The sequence below is a fragment of the Actinia tenebrosa genome, unplaced genomic scaffold (assembly GCF_029948245.1).
Source record: "Actinia tenebrosa isolate PJP-AT-01 unplaced genomic scaffold, QUT_ActTen_1.0 PGA_scaffold2__45_contigs__length_23673736, whole genome shotgun sequence".
Classification (NCBI taxonomy): domain Eukaryota; kingdom Metazoa; phylum Cnidaria; class Anthozoa; order Actiniaria; family Actiniidae; genus Actinia; species Actinia tenebrosa.
In genome coordinates this window covers 7,880,313-7,894,331 of record NW_028292579.1, presented here as the reverse complement: position 1 = coordinate 7,894,331, position 14,019 = coordinate 7,880,313, and the positions used below count along the sequence as shown (strand labels likewise).

General features: G+C 37.9%; 2 protein-coding genes and 1 long non-coding RNA gene across 4 annotated transcripts; all 3 read left to right on the top strand.

Annotated features, from left to right (window-relative positions):
• The first annotated feature begins 48 nt into the window (after positions 1–48).
• On the top strand, positions 49–4,037 carry LOC116304632 (uncharacterized). Of its 2 annotated transcripts, XM_089033602.1 has the most exons (7): positions 49–270; positions 1,141–1,274; positions 1,481–1,634; positions 2,555–2,615; positions 2,853–3,005; positions 3,511–3,681; positions 3,774–4,037. In XM_089033602.1, the coding sequence occupies exons 1-5, from the start codon at positions 105–107 to the stop codon at positions 2,893–2,895; spliced, it is 558 nt and encodes a 185-aa protein (XP_088889728.1). In that variant the 5' UTR covers positions 49–104; the 3' UTR covers positions 2,896–3,005; positions 3,511–3,681; positions 3,774–4,037. The 2 variants fall into 2 exon arrangements, with proteins under 2 accessions (XP_088889728.1, XP_088889727.1); XM_089033601.1 differs by lacking the exons at positions 2,555–2,615; positions 2,853–3,005; positions 3,511–3,681; positions 3,774–4,037 and having other exon boundaries at positions 1,481–2,426.
• A 936-nt stretch (positions 4,038–4,973) lies between these two features.
• LOC116304639 (uncharacterized) lies at positions 4,974–6,195 on the top strand. The gene is made up of 3 exons (XR_016120414.1): positions 4,974–5,063; positions 5,970–6,014; positions 6,133–6,195. It is a non-coding gene; the product is annotated as an uncharacterized LOC116304639 (long non-coding RNA).
• A 559-nt stretch (positions 6,196–6,754) lies between these two features.
• LOC148909145 (uncharacterized) lies at positions 6,755–12,901 on the top strand. The gene is made up of 6 exons (XM_089034029.1): positions 6,755–6,826; positions 6,916–6,960; positions 7,050–7,094; positions 7,184–7,228; positions 7,528–12,460; positions 12,861–12,901. The coding sequence occupies exons 1-6, from the start codon at positions 6,755–6,757 to the stop codon at positions 12,899–12,901; spliced, it is 5,181 nt and encodes a 1,726-aa protein (XP_088890155.1).
• Positions 12,902–14,019: the final 1,118 nt, after the last annotated feature.

Genomic DNA, 14,019 nt, shown 5'->3' with positions numbered 1-14,019 from the left:
TCATATAATTTCCCCGAACAGATTTCCAAGAAATAGATTTCACGGGATTGTGGGACATAATTAGGTATCAGTTCCACGATACCTTCGATTGTATATACTCAGAAATGTCTGGGTGTAGCGTTCGTGTTCGTGGTGTGCCAAAGGAGTTGTCTAAAACCGACTTGGAGATCTATTTTCAAAGCAGAAAGAAATCTAATGGTGGAGATATAGACAAGATTGAGGTTGACCGAGACCGAGGCGAAGCAAGGATCGTATTTAAGGAAACTTCAGGTATAATTTTATCGTTTTTATCTTTGAGTTCAAATGCTTATTATACCGCAAAAGAAGACTTGCATTTATATTAGAATAGAAAAGAAATAATTATGTCTCTTTTAATTCTTAATACGTGCCATCACGACGAGTATATAACATGAACGAAGCTTGTAATCATTTCCGGCTTCACTCCTCGTCCACAAGTTCAACGTAAAAACACATTTGACTTTATTCTAACGAGTAGATTTCTTTGAAATCTTTCCCTAACTACTTGTATTGAATTCACTTCACGCTTCGGTTGGTATTAGCTCGGTTCTCTAGGGAAAAACTGTATAAATCATAACAATAGAATCGAAAGTGAAAGTATTTGTCAATGAACACGCTCTCCAAGCTAGCGTTGGGGAAATTTCCTCGGCTTCTCAATGGCTACTACGTATAGAAGAGCGTTTCATAGTATATTCGATTTTAATGTCTTTATTATTATTATTTATTGATATTAAATTCAGCATTCTAAAAAGCTGAAATTTTATTTCTAAAAGTCCTAGCCTTTTCAACAGGCTGAAGAAAGTGATACTGATGGTTTAATGAACTTCGATATCTAGAAATAGCGTCACTATGCGTGACGACAATTTTCTTTACTTAATTGTGTGATAAATTACACACAAAGATTTTCAATGAAGGTGTTCCAGCATTCAGAGCATTAATATCCCTTTTCAGAAGCAAACGTATGACTTTGTCAGTAAGCTCTAAAAACAGTGTTGAAGAATTCCAAATTTTGGCCAAAGGTTTTTTTAACATCAGTTTGATTTATTTCGTTTACTTGTGTGCTGATGTATGTTATCTTATTTTTTAATTTGTTTAATTCAATTGTTATCCCACCCCCTAAAGTTGCCGAGAAGGTCCTTACTAAAGCAAAACACGAATATAAAGGAGCTCGTTTAACTGTGGTCGAAGAAATGCAGTCTAGAGAAGATAGAACAAGTAAAAGACCCGGCGATGAAGAAGAGGAAGAAGATTCTGAGGTAACTGTCTCTAAACGAAAAATAACTCAAGTAACATAGAAATTATCCTTTCCTCTGTTCGGATACGATTGAAATTTAATTTGGTTTTAAAAATATAGAACGTCTCAGGAGGACTGAAATTGCTATTTTGTTTGAAAAGTTAGAGAACATTTTCGTACTGAAATGTTGGCATTTCCAAAATAATAAGCGTCAATGATTTATTTTAGTGTGCTTCCGTTCTGGTCAGCGGTTTATCTAGTAACACTACAAAGGACGCCATACAAATGTACTTTGAAAATTCTCGTCGGTCTCACGGTGGTGACATCATAAACGTCGAACTCAATGACAATCAAGCTGTCGTTACGTTCGAATCTCCAAATGGTAAGTTGACTGATGTTGTTGTTGGGTTACAAGCATTCCCAAGAGAGTTTAAAAACAAAAGCATAGAGGCCATTGTGGTGCCGTTAACGATGGATGCTAATGAGAAATCTTTTGTTAAATGGCACCAACATGGCCGCGATGACGTAACGTGCAATCGAAAAATTAGCCAGTGCAAGATTGAGGGGAGAGGGTCTGGGTCTAGTCGACATTGCATTGCATCGTGGGACTGTTTTAGGAGACATATTTCTAAAATTGAGTGTACTGATTTTGTCCCCTAAAAGAGTCCCACGTTCTAATAGGACAGCATTTTGCATGAAGATTTAAATCTTTTTCGGTGCTAAAACAAAACGGATCGCTCTAAAGAACTGCTTAAAATGGATTTGTGCTTTTTAAGGCCAGATTATGAATAAGATGCAAAAAGTATTCGTTTTTGGACTAGAATTTTTCGTCAGAAGTAGCTTCTGAAAGTGAGTTTTATGAGCATTTTGCATTTTGTGCGTTGTTGTCCATAACGCGCGGCATCGATATCAAGGAAGAGGTTATTACTGGGTTGCCTGTGGTTTTCTTTTGCAGTCGATCTCCTCGCGAAACGTGCATTCTTGCGCAAGAGTACCCATATATGGATTTGAATGACGTGTTCATAGATAAATGCTTATAGATTGGCTTAGCAGCTGAGGATGTAATAGGCCCTTTGCAGGATTAGGTCACGTGCTTGGTTACCGCGTAGCAACGCCATGTTGGGACGCAAGCGTCCCAAGCGCCATATTGAAATTATAGCGTGACGAAGCCATACTTGAAGTTTTATATTCAATTTATTTGCGATCTGTTCGAATCTGTTTTAGTATTAGTCAATTTTCTTAAAGTTATTAGTCTCTTGGATTGTTTTCTTCGAATTTTTTGTTTATATTTCAAACATCAAGACGATTTTTTGACGTTTAAACCCGAAGTGAGCAGTGGACCGCATGGCGAACAATGGTCAAGGTAAGCAACCTTATTATTCATTCTTTATTTAGCGCTTTCTGTGTTCTGAAACCTTTGTTTATCTTGACTTATATCATTTGAGCGTTCGGTGAGAAACAAGTATGCTGTTTGTCTATGAATAACGATAAAGTTCGATGTTCCATATTAATTTTTTTCAGATGTCTAATGTACTCTACTTTCATGTCTTTTATATACACGTATGCTGGAATTAACTTTGGTTATTTGTGTTATTATCAGCTTCCACGGACACTCCAACTCAAGATCTGAGAAATTTTCCTGATTTTTCCTTTGCTGAGGTTGAGAGATATGCGAAAACCATGTCTGGGTGCACAAGCACCACAAGAGCTTACAAATTTTTTGCTGAGCCCGGATATCTACACAACATCCAAGGTATGTAAAATCAAAGTTTGATCTAGTTATATGTACCATCAAAGAAGTGATCTTAAAAGATACCATGATATAATACTAATTTTTACCAGGCTGAAGTTAGCAGCCTGTTCAGCAGCCAGTTCGAAAATCGTACCAACCCATTTTTGATTACTAAAAACTTTATAAACATTATCCCTCAGTGCTTACTTGAATGTTTTAAGCATTTTTTTGGCGAATGACGCAAAGTACAAGAAGATTTTAAGCTTTTTATGATCGCATACATTTTGGTCTGTCTGTCCGCTAGTCGCAACAACATCAACAGCAAGCGAGGCCGGAGTGCAAGAAGAACCGTTTACCAGAACAATCTCGACTTTAAATTTTATTTTTTAGTTTATTCTAAGGTGTTTTTCTTCCTTAGGTTTATTTACTTTTTTAATACTGACATTGTTTTGAGTATATTCAAGACATTTAAGTTCAAATAAGATACTACTGCGTAGTTATCTTTTAACTTATCACCTTATCACAGCACACGCTCATGACAACCGTGACCTTTGGCTCATTAAGACCTGTGTTAGAAAAAGCGAGTTACTACTTTCTGCTAGCAGTGTGGTAGCGATTTCCAGCTTATTGATTTTTACTGAATTTAAAGAATCGTATTGTTACAATGAGGAAATTTGGTGACAAAAAGTACTTCAAGGTAATTATTTGATTTTCAGTTGATTTGAATTCAAATTATACATGATTATAGTAATTACGCCTCTAATTATGAACCCTGAAATGCTTTTATAGGCAACCCGTCATCTTAAAAGTCACAGTATTGACTATTTAAAGCTTGGCACAACATTTGCTTGGTTCTATTCAGAGAACGAAAAGCCTTCAGTCACAAGGAAAGAAGGATTTATAATCCGTTCGGCAACTGAATACTTCAGTGCCAAACCTTCAAGCCGACAAATCAAAGCCGTGTATAATGCGTGGAAAAAAGATATCGGTGGCGCTAAAAGCTATGCCGAAAATCTACGCCTCAAAAGTAGTGTTACTAACGTTTCCCTGAAAAACAAGGTATGTGTTATAATATATGATTGTGCAATAAGAATCTTTGATTTCCCATCAATATTTAGAATTGCAATTTGATACAAAATTTAGGGAAGTTTCCTTTGGAGGTGAACCAGGCGAACTTGCATAAACAATAAAATCAAAAAGAAAAAGAAAAAAAGATAGTAAATGTTGTCTATTAACGCCAACTTGCAATTCCTATAATATTGCATGCGTTATTGAATCTCCCTTTACCAACCACGCTCCGATCACCCACGATGCATGTATTATCTATATCATCAGATCACACAAGAGTCTGGGGTTTTTGGTCGAGAGTTGAGAGTCGATAGTCGAGAGTACCAGGTCAAATGCATGTTTCAAAACCTAGACCCATCACACAATCATATTATCTCTTAGCGACCTTGAAACAAAAAAATTCGAATAAGGAAAGGAATTAAGGGTGTACTTCTAATCGTGAATAATCCAGGTGTTTAACATTATTATTCTCGTCATTATCAAGAACACGGAGGTTACTGTTTGAATACTCAGGGCTGCTTGTAATCGCAATAACTATTTGATAAACCAATTGTTATTCGTGTTTAAACACCTTCCGATGATTGGTTTCCTTCTTGGAATGAACTTTCGCCTATGACAACCTTTTTTGCAATAGGTGTATTTACTTTAGGATGCCTCAGTCACTAGTCCCGCTCCTTCTTTTACCGCATGGTTGTGGAGTACAAGGAAATTACACTACAGTTTTCAAATGTACAACCTTACCGACCGTAGTACGTACTCCCTACATCTTCTCCATGGTTGACAAAAACAGCGATGTAAAAACTACCATCTATTTTTACAAAATCGTAAAAATCATTTTTTGCGCTGTTCCGGTAGGGCCGTTTGACGCCCACACGAAATATGCTTTATACAACTATAACTTAACCAATACCATTTAAGGCAGTTGATGGCATCGCTACGGCAAACCCATTTGAATTGCTTATGGAAGACCAAGCTGAGTTAGATGGCGATGGACTGTGGAAAACTAGTAAGGTAATATAAATATGCCCTCTCGCATTGATCATTTTTTGCCACCGTATCACTTTTCTAACTACTTTAATAGATATTTGGACTTACTTACTTATAAATCACTCAACTCAAGGTTGCGCACCCACCCCTCCACTGGATCAGTCACTGAGCGAAAACCAAAGCGTGTTGGATTGTAAAAATTGAGGGTTTTCATGTGACGTCCCACTTCAGAAAAATTTGTTTCATCGATCTCAAAACGAAGTTCATTCTTAAAATCGCCATACATATATTCAATAGAAAAACTGCCGCGACGTTGTGAAAATCGGATGAGAAGTCTTCATATCTTGAGGACTATTCATGTTATTTTCACGACACTTCGCAGTTTAACTAATATCTGCAGGGCAATTTAAGAATCAACTTCTTTTTGAGATCGATGAAACCAATTGTTCTGAAATGGGACGTCACATGAAAACCCCCAATATAAAAGCGTAGGTATGTGTTTGAGAACCCTTGCAGGGGCTTAACCAGTGTAGGGGTACAGGGAATGCGCACCCCCTGATCTGAGTGATTTGCAGTCAATTTTGGGGGTTGCACCCCTCCCTAAAGAAATTCCTGGATCCGCGCCTGCTTCACGGCTATATTCATTCTACATGTCTGTTTATCTACAAGTTTTATACATCCTGGTCTCTATAGAAAGTATTGCTAAATGATGTCACAGCGGTATTTTCAGAACAAGCGCCGTGACAACATTTTTTGGCTCTTTGATACAAGTGGACCAGTCAATTTAACCGATGAAAGTATTGAAAGAAAAATAAAATTCACAAGCCCTTAAATGTTCAGTTTCTTTGAGACCAAAACTGGTTATTTACCGGCCAACTAAACTATTATTGGTTTTGAATATGTAGATTTGAATCTCTTTATTATCACTAGGATTGCCAAGAAGGACAAAGATACAATCTAAGGAAAAAGCGAGAGGTACGCCGTCATTTCGAATCAAAACATTTTATAACGTGGGTGTTGATAGACGGCAATGTGCAATACCCAAAATATTGACTGGCAATTAATTACTTAATATTTTAACTCTCATTATCAGAGAAATCTGCGGTTGCGAGACTTTATTGTCACTCCATTGCTTTTTCCAAGAAGAAAAAGAAAGGTAAGTATCGGTAAAGAAAGGCTATTTCCAGAACCACAAAAATTTTCTTTCTTTCTTTCTTTCTTTCGTTCGTTCGTTCGTTCGTTCGTTCGTTCGTTCGTTCTTTCTTTCTGTCTGTTTTTTGTTTCGTTCGTTCGTTCGTTCGTTCGCTCGTTCGTTCTTTCTTTCTTTCTTTCCTTCTTTTTTTCTAAAAACGTTGAACAAGTAAACAATATTGCGGAGAATACGTTTATATGCGCCTTTATCTGAGAATAGAAATTCAGAATACTATCCTTACTTTCATACATTTTTCTCTCTTTATTTATTTTCATTCATTTTTCGTTTCAGGTTAAAGAAAATAAAGAGATGGGCGTCATTGAGAGCCAGTGTACTGCAGTAAGTAAAGAACGATTTAAATATGGTCTTTGGATATACGACAAATATTAATGCATGTCTTTTCTTTGTTATTTCAGACTCATGAGAATGAAGAATTGGACATACTTGAGGACCAGATTTCAGTACGTAAATCACGTGATGCAGCATAATTTAAATATGGTCTTTGGATATACGACAAATATTAATGCATGTCTTTTCTTTGTTATTTCAGACTCATGAGAATGAAGAATTGAACATACTTGAGGACCAGATTTCAGTACGTAAATCACGTGATGCAGCATAATTTAAATATGGTCTTTGGATATACGACAAATATTAATGCATGTCTTTTCTTTGTTATTTCAGACTCATGAGAATGAAGAATTGGACATACTTGAGGACCAGATTTCAGTACGTAAATCACGTGATGCAGCATAATTTAAATATGGTCTTTGGATATACGACAAATATTAATGCATGTCTTTTCTTTGTTATTTCAGACTCATGAGAATGAAGAATTGAACATACTTGAGGACGAGATTTCAGTACGTAAATCACGTGATGCAGCATAATTTAAATATGGTCTTTGGATATACGACAAATATTAATGCATGTCTTTTCTTTGTTATTTCAGACTCATGAGAATGAAGAATTGAACATACTTGAGGACCAGATTTCAGTACGTAAATCACGTGATGCAGCATTTAATTTAATTTTTTTTACAAAAAAAGTGCTTTAAAATGCCTTTCGATAAAATGATGTATAATTGATGTCATCATTTTTTGTTTTGTTTTGAATTTGCCGCGGCCCCATTTAAGCGAAAATTTAGATGGAAATAATGATTTTTGACTTTCATCCATTGCTTGTGCGGCTCATGAAGTTTGCATGGAATCGAATGGAGATCACTAATAGTGTTGACATCATTCAATAAATCCATAATGTCAGGTCGCTTATTGCTATTTTTCATATGTATTATAGAGTGACATTGCCGAAGAAACCTTATCCAAGCTAACCCGATCTACTCTGAGTGCAAACAAAACCTTTTTCACCACGATTCTGCCTGAAAAAACAACCACCTTGATTGATGCCAGTGACTGGAATAAACTCAAACCGAATCGATTACGACGGAATAAACTTTGCAAGGGATGGACTGACATTTTGTACAATTACCTGAAGAAGTCAAACCCATATTGTCCACTTGTCTTTAAATGGCACAAAGCCAAATGTTTCTCTGGGAGAAAAAATACAGCCAAATTCTGTTTTATTGCAAAGGGTTCTTGCTCATCCAAACACTGTCCACTGAAATTTAAAATATATATGCTTTCGAGTGAGGAGAACAAGCGAATTCTTCATATCCATTACATGGGGAACGTCCTGCACGACATGAGTGAAAGACGGGCTCGGCCAATTGCAGGAGAACTGAGAACACAAGTTGTAGATGATTTCAAATATTCAGGGAAGAAACCTTCAACATATTTCAATGAAAAAATCAACAATCTCGATGAGCGTTTGTTTAGCGCTGGCAACTGGACGGGAGTTGGTTCAAGCCCCAAAGTCGTACAGCAAATTGCAAGCGAGGCAAGACGTTCTCTGCGACTGGATGATAATCCAATAACCTCATTGGAAATGATGAAAACGCAGTTTGTAGATGAGGCGTCCAAAACTACTAAAATCAAAGGCTACATTCAATACATAGCCGCGAGCCCTTTAGTTGTTCACCTTTGGACAGAAGGTCAAGTTCGTCTTTGGCATGACATTTGCAGGAATGACGTGGCCTTTTTGGATGCCACTGGGACTATCATTGCCGACTGGGGGGAGAACCGTGTTTTGTACTATGCGTTGGTTGTTCCTAATCCTGTGTCCGGAAAGCCACCTTTACCTGTTGCCGAACTAATAACCAGCCGCCATAATGTTCCTACGATCCAACATTTTTTACATTGCTTTAGATACGCCGAGGGACTGCTGTTTGGTCACAACAAAGTAAGAATGCCATGCCAAATTGTTAGCGACCAAGGAAAAGCAATACTGATGGCCTGTCTCCAAGAATGTAATAAAGAAACGATGGGAGCCTTCCTAGACCGTGTTTGGAAGACTGTCCATCTAAAATCCAAAGACAACGAGCCGGATCTGATGACACCACACGTGTGCTGTAGCCATTTCATGAAGAAAGCAAGCGAGGTTTGTAAAAGAATTTGCAAAGACAATGGCGATCGATGGTTTTCTTTTATGATGTATTCGGCTTCTCTTCTTGTGAATTCTCGCACGTTTGAAGAATTCAAAGAAATTCTAGTCGATACATCCCTTCTACTCTTTACTCCAAAGATGTGTTCAGAAGTTAAAAATGCATACACACGAGTAAGAAATAAAATCGACTGCCTAAATAACGAAGAAAAGGCCCTGTTTGTTAAAAAAGGAGAGAAAAAAACAGAATATCTTAAGGAAAATATTACTAATGACGAGCTGAATAACGAGCCTGCTCTGAAGTTAGATGCAAACGGACCGTTTGCAACCAGGCTTCTTAAAATTGTGGACGAAGCAGAAAAAGCATCTTTAACACTGGTGGGTGAAGATGGCAGTTATAACATGTGCTACTCTCCAGAGTTTATTCCATTCCTTAGACGGATGCTGCCAATTGCGCCCTTATGGAGCAACTTTCTCCTTTATAAGACATCCGAAACACTGATGAAGACAAAAAAGACAAAGGACGTAACGACACAAGGCACTATAGAAAATTATATGAAGTTAATGAAACACGATGACTTCCAGGGAAAACACCACCTTAGGATCGACGAGTTTGTAGCCATGCAAAAGGGGTTTATACAGGCAAGGTGTCGTGTATTCGGGGACACAGTCCAAAAGCAAATTGTCAAGAGGCTGAAACGAAAAAGAGAAGATATATCGGACGAAGACATAGATCAATACCCTGGTTCTACGGAACAGTGGAGCAAAAAAATGAAAAGGACTTCGTCTCCTAACAAAAGGCATGGAATATTCCAGCAACCACCAAGTTTCTCAATGCCAAAATCTCCAGGTACGGCAAGAACAAAGGCAAAAAGAATAGATAAAGAAAAAGTTTTGAAGCAGAAAAAAACTCCCTATGTACATTTCTACTCGAAAAACTTCAATTCGTTCTATAAGAAGGCGAGAGGTATGCGTAAGGCTGCAAAGGTGGCAGCTAAAAAATGGAACAAACTTGCTGCAGAAGAAAAAGAATTTTATGGTCAAGATGGTGTTCGTTGCACAGCCCCACCAGCAACACGACAAAAAACACCGCGATGCACTGTTCGTCCTGCTAGTAAAACAAAAACAGCCACGACTAGCACAACAGATAACACGAACATGCCTGTTTCTCTTAAAGGAATTAAGAACAAGAATAACAACTGCTGGCTTAACTCTCTACTCCAGTGTTTTTCAGTCACCAATTTAGGGGACATAACGGCTAAGGATGATACGGCTCTCAGCCCACTCCTTTTTTCTTACCTGGCTTCTTTTTTTAATAAACTGAAGAGAAGCGATGATAAAGGAACACCATTGGATCCTTCACTGCTAATTGGGAAATTACATACAGAGGGTCTTAGAAAGGGGCAACAGCAAGACGTACATGAAGCTTTCTCTAAAATATTGGAAGTTTGCTATTGTGACCTTGGTGGTGCACCAATCCCTTCCTTTTCTACGTTTTGGGGAACAGTTACGTACAAAAACTCCTGTTTGGCATGTGGCAACGAACGTGACGGTATGGCGGATTCTTTTCACTCTCTCGCTGTGGAATTGCCACGAAATGGGCAACAGATTTCGATATTTGATTGTTTAAAAGAGTATTTCAAGGAGGAAGCATTAACGGGAGAGAATAAATTAGAATGTGGATCCTGTCAGTGCAAAACCAATCAAACTCGGCAGGGATTCTTGGAAAATCCTCCACGTAACATAGTTTGTGTTATCAATCGTAAAGATCCAACTGGAAATAAAAAAGATCATTCTCCTGTACGGCTAGATCTACAGATGGATGTTTCACAAGTCCAACCCAGTCCATCCGAGCCTTTAGAATACAAGCTACTTGCTGCCATTTTGCACAAAGGTCAAATGCTGAATTCAGGACATTATGTAGCACTCAAAATACTTCCAGAACTTGATACTGTTCTAGTGTTCGACGACGAAAAGGTCGAGCGGAGAAGTTTAGACTTTCTTTCAAAGAGGTCCACAAAAAAAGAAATTTATATGGCATTTTATGTTAAGATTGGTGGTAATTCCGAGACCTGTTCTAACAATGAACTTGCAAAAACTGTTGATTCATCTTATGATAGTAGTCCTCTTTTAAAAAATAACGGTATAGCCATGTCAAGTCCTAATGCAGATCATGATGATGTGCCTAGTATCGAAGTGGAAGAATCTGATTTTGATCAACAGAGTATGGACGAGAAACCTACAGAAGCTAACCTGGAATCACAGGCGCCTATTCAAACATATCAAGCACTTGATATAACCAACAAGGAAAAAGCAGTGGGGATGGTGAGAGCGTTGAAAATATACGGATGTGACCTGAAAACGTTGGAATACCCTTTAACAAATGACTCTTATTTAATTGATAAACCAGGTGAACTAAATGATACAATTATATTGGCATATCTTCATTTAATCGAGGACGCATTGGCCTTGCAGGACAGAAATTGCGTAATCTACGACACAAACTTTTTGTCACGCCTATCCGATGTGCTTGGCAACACCACAGAAGCCAAAGCGGAGCTATTTCTATCTCTATGTAAGTCATTCCGGCGTAAGCTGGATTTAACAGCACTTGATTACATTATCATTCCTATTTATAGATTCGCTGCGCGACACTGGGTTGTTGCCATCGTTGATATCGACAAGCAAGTAATCATAATGTATGATCCATTGCCCGATCATCAAGAAGAGCAGTGTCAAAAGGAGGCCAAGATGATCAAGTGCTATCTTAAAGGAGTCGCTGTTGTTAGAGGATATTGTGACTTCTTTGATGAATATGAAATCTCAGTGGACAGTCAATACCCAAAGCAAGATGACAGTGTTAGTTGTGGTGTTTGCTGCTTAGAATTTGTCAAAAAATTAACCCTTGACTTAGCTGCTCATAACCTTGACCGCGCATCGATGATTGCAGAAATTTTAAACGGTAGTCTTCATCACAACTTTATTCCGTCCACTGGTTACTTGAGAATCGAGGTTGACTTACCAGAAAGAAGGCTGTGTGAACGGGGATCGAACTGTACCTTTCGTGTGCTTGCAAAAGGACATGGTGCATTGACATACATATGGAAAATACAAACACCAGATGGCGACCTAGTAACCCTGAAGGAGAAGAGAAGTATGCTAATAATAACTGTGGACATCGCCAACCAAGGTTCTTACTATTGCGAGATCACAGATCAATCAGGGGAGACTGTTACAACAAAGGCCTGCAAACTAACAGCCATGGAGTCAAGTCGTTCAGTTATGGATCGGGTAGGGGAAATATTGAGATCATGGCATATTTCCTACACAAGATTAGAGAATATTGAACTGGTCATCGAGGAAATTAAGCCATTTATACTATCTATCGTTCAAACACCACCTTCAACAAAAAATGTGCGTGAAGAGACTCGACGTCATATTTCATACTTGAACTCTACAATATCTAAACGATTTCGTAAAAGAGAGCTTGGGATGCCTGGTTTGTACTACTTCACATTAGAAACAGTAGAGGACTTGCTAGCGTCGGTGCCCCATGTGTTGATACCAGAAACTAAGAAATACAGTTTCGTAACGAACGACTACATCGTTTCAGTCTTATTCCCTGAAATCATTATTAAATTAATCATGGACAGAGAAGAATGTACGTATATGCAAGCAAATAATATAGCGTTTGGCTACCAGCAGAAAGAAAAGCAAACCACAAGAGAAGGTACAAACAAAGGCCAGGAACGAAAATCAAAAAGGAAAGGAAATCCAAGAAAAATCAGAAAACTAAATAATATTTAATACAAGCAAAAACCTTATCATACATTACGAAATCTTCACCAATCTCTCGATTGTCTTTAAAAAAGTGGCTGTCCTCCCATCTACAAAGCACGTTCTTCTTAATTAAAGTGGCTGTTCTCCCATCTCCAAAGCACGTTCTTCTTATTTAAAGTTGCTGTTCTCCCATCTACAAAACACGTTCTTCTTATTTAAAGTGGCTGTTCTCCCATCTACAAAACACGTTCTTCTTATTTAAAGTTGCTGTTCCCCTATCTCCAAAACACGTTCTTCTTATTTAAAGTGGCTGTTCCCCTATCTCCAAAACACGTTCTTCTTATTTAAAGTGGCTGTTCTCCCATCTCCAAAGCAAGTTCTTCTTAATTAAAGTGCCTGTTCTCCCATCTCCAAAGCAAGTTCTTCTTAATTAAAGTTGCTGTTCTCCCATCTACAAAACACGTTCTTCTTATTTAAAGTGGCTGTTCTCCCATCTCCAAAGCAAGTTCTTCTTATTTAAAGTGGCTGCTCTCCCATCTCCAAAGCAAGTTCTTCTTAATTAAAGTTGCTGTTCTCCCATCTACAAAACACGTTCTTCTTATTTAAAGTGGCTGTTCTCCCATCTACAAAACACGTTCTTCTTAATTAAAGTGCCTGTTCTCCCATCTACAAAACACGTTCTTCTTATTTAAAGTTCCTGTTCCCCCATCTACAAAACACGTTCTTCTTAATTAAAGTGGCTGTTCTCCCATCTACAAAACACGTTCTTCTTATTTAAAGTGGCTGTTCTCCCATCTACAAAACACGTTCTTCTTAATTAAAGTGGCTGTTCTCCCATCTCCAAAACTCGTTCTTCTTAATTAAAGTTGCTGTTCTCCCATCTACAAAACACGTTCTTCTTATTTAAAGTGGCTGTTCTCCCATCTCCAAAGCACGTTCTTCTTAATTAAAGTGCCTGTTCTCCCATCTCCAAAACACGTTCTTCTTATTTAAAGTGGCTGTTCTCCCATCTCCAAAACACGTTCTTCTTAATTAAAGTGGCTGTTCTCCCATCTCCAAAACACGTTCTTCTTATTTAAAGTGGCTGTTCTCCCATCTCCAAAACACGTTCTTCTTATTTAAAGTTTTTGTTCTACCATCTACAAAACACGTTCTTCTTAATTAAATTTGCTGTTCTCCCATCTCCAAAACACGTTCTTCTTAATTAAAGTGCCTGTTCCACCATCTCCAAAACATGTTCTTCTTATTTAAAGTGGCTGTTCTCCCATCTCCAAAGCACGTTCTTCTTAATTAAAGTGCCTGTTCTCCCATCTACAAAACACGTTCTTCTTAATTAAAGTGGCTGTTCCACCATCTCCAAAACACGTTCTTCTTATTTAAAGTGGCTGTTCTCCCATCTACAAAATACGTTCTTCTTATTTAAAGTGGCTGTTCTCCCATCTACAAAACACGTTCTTCTTAATTAAAGTGGCTGTTCTCCCATCTCCAAAGCAAGTTCTTCTTAATTAA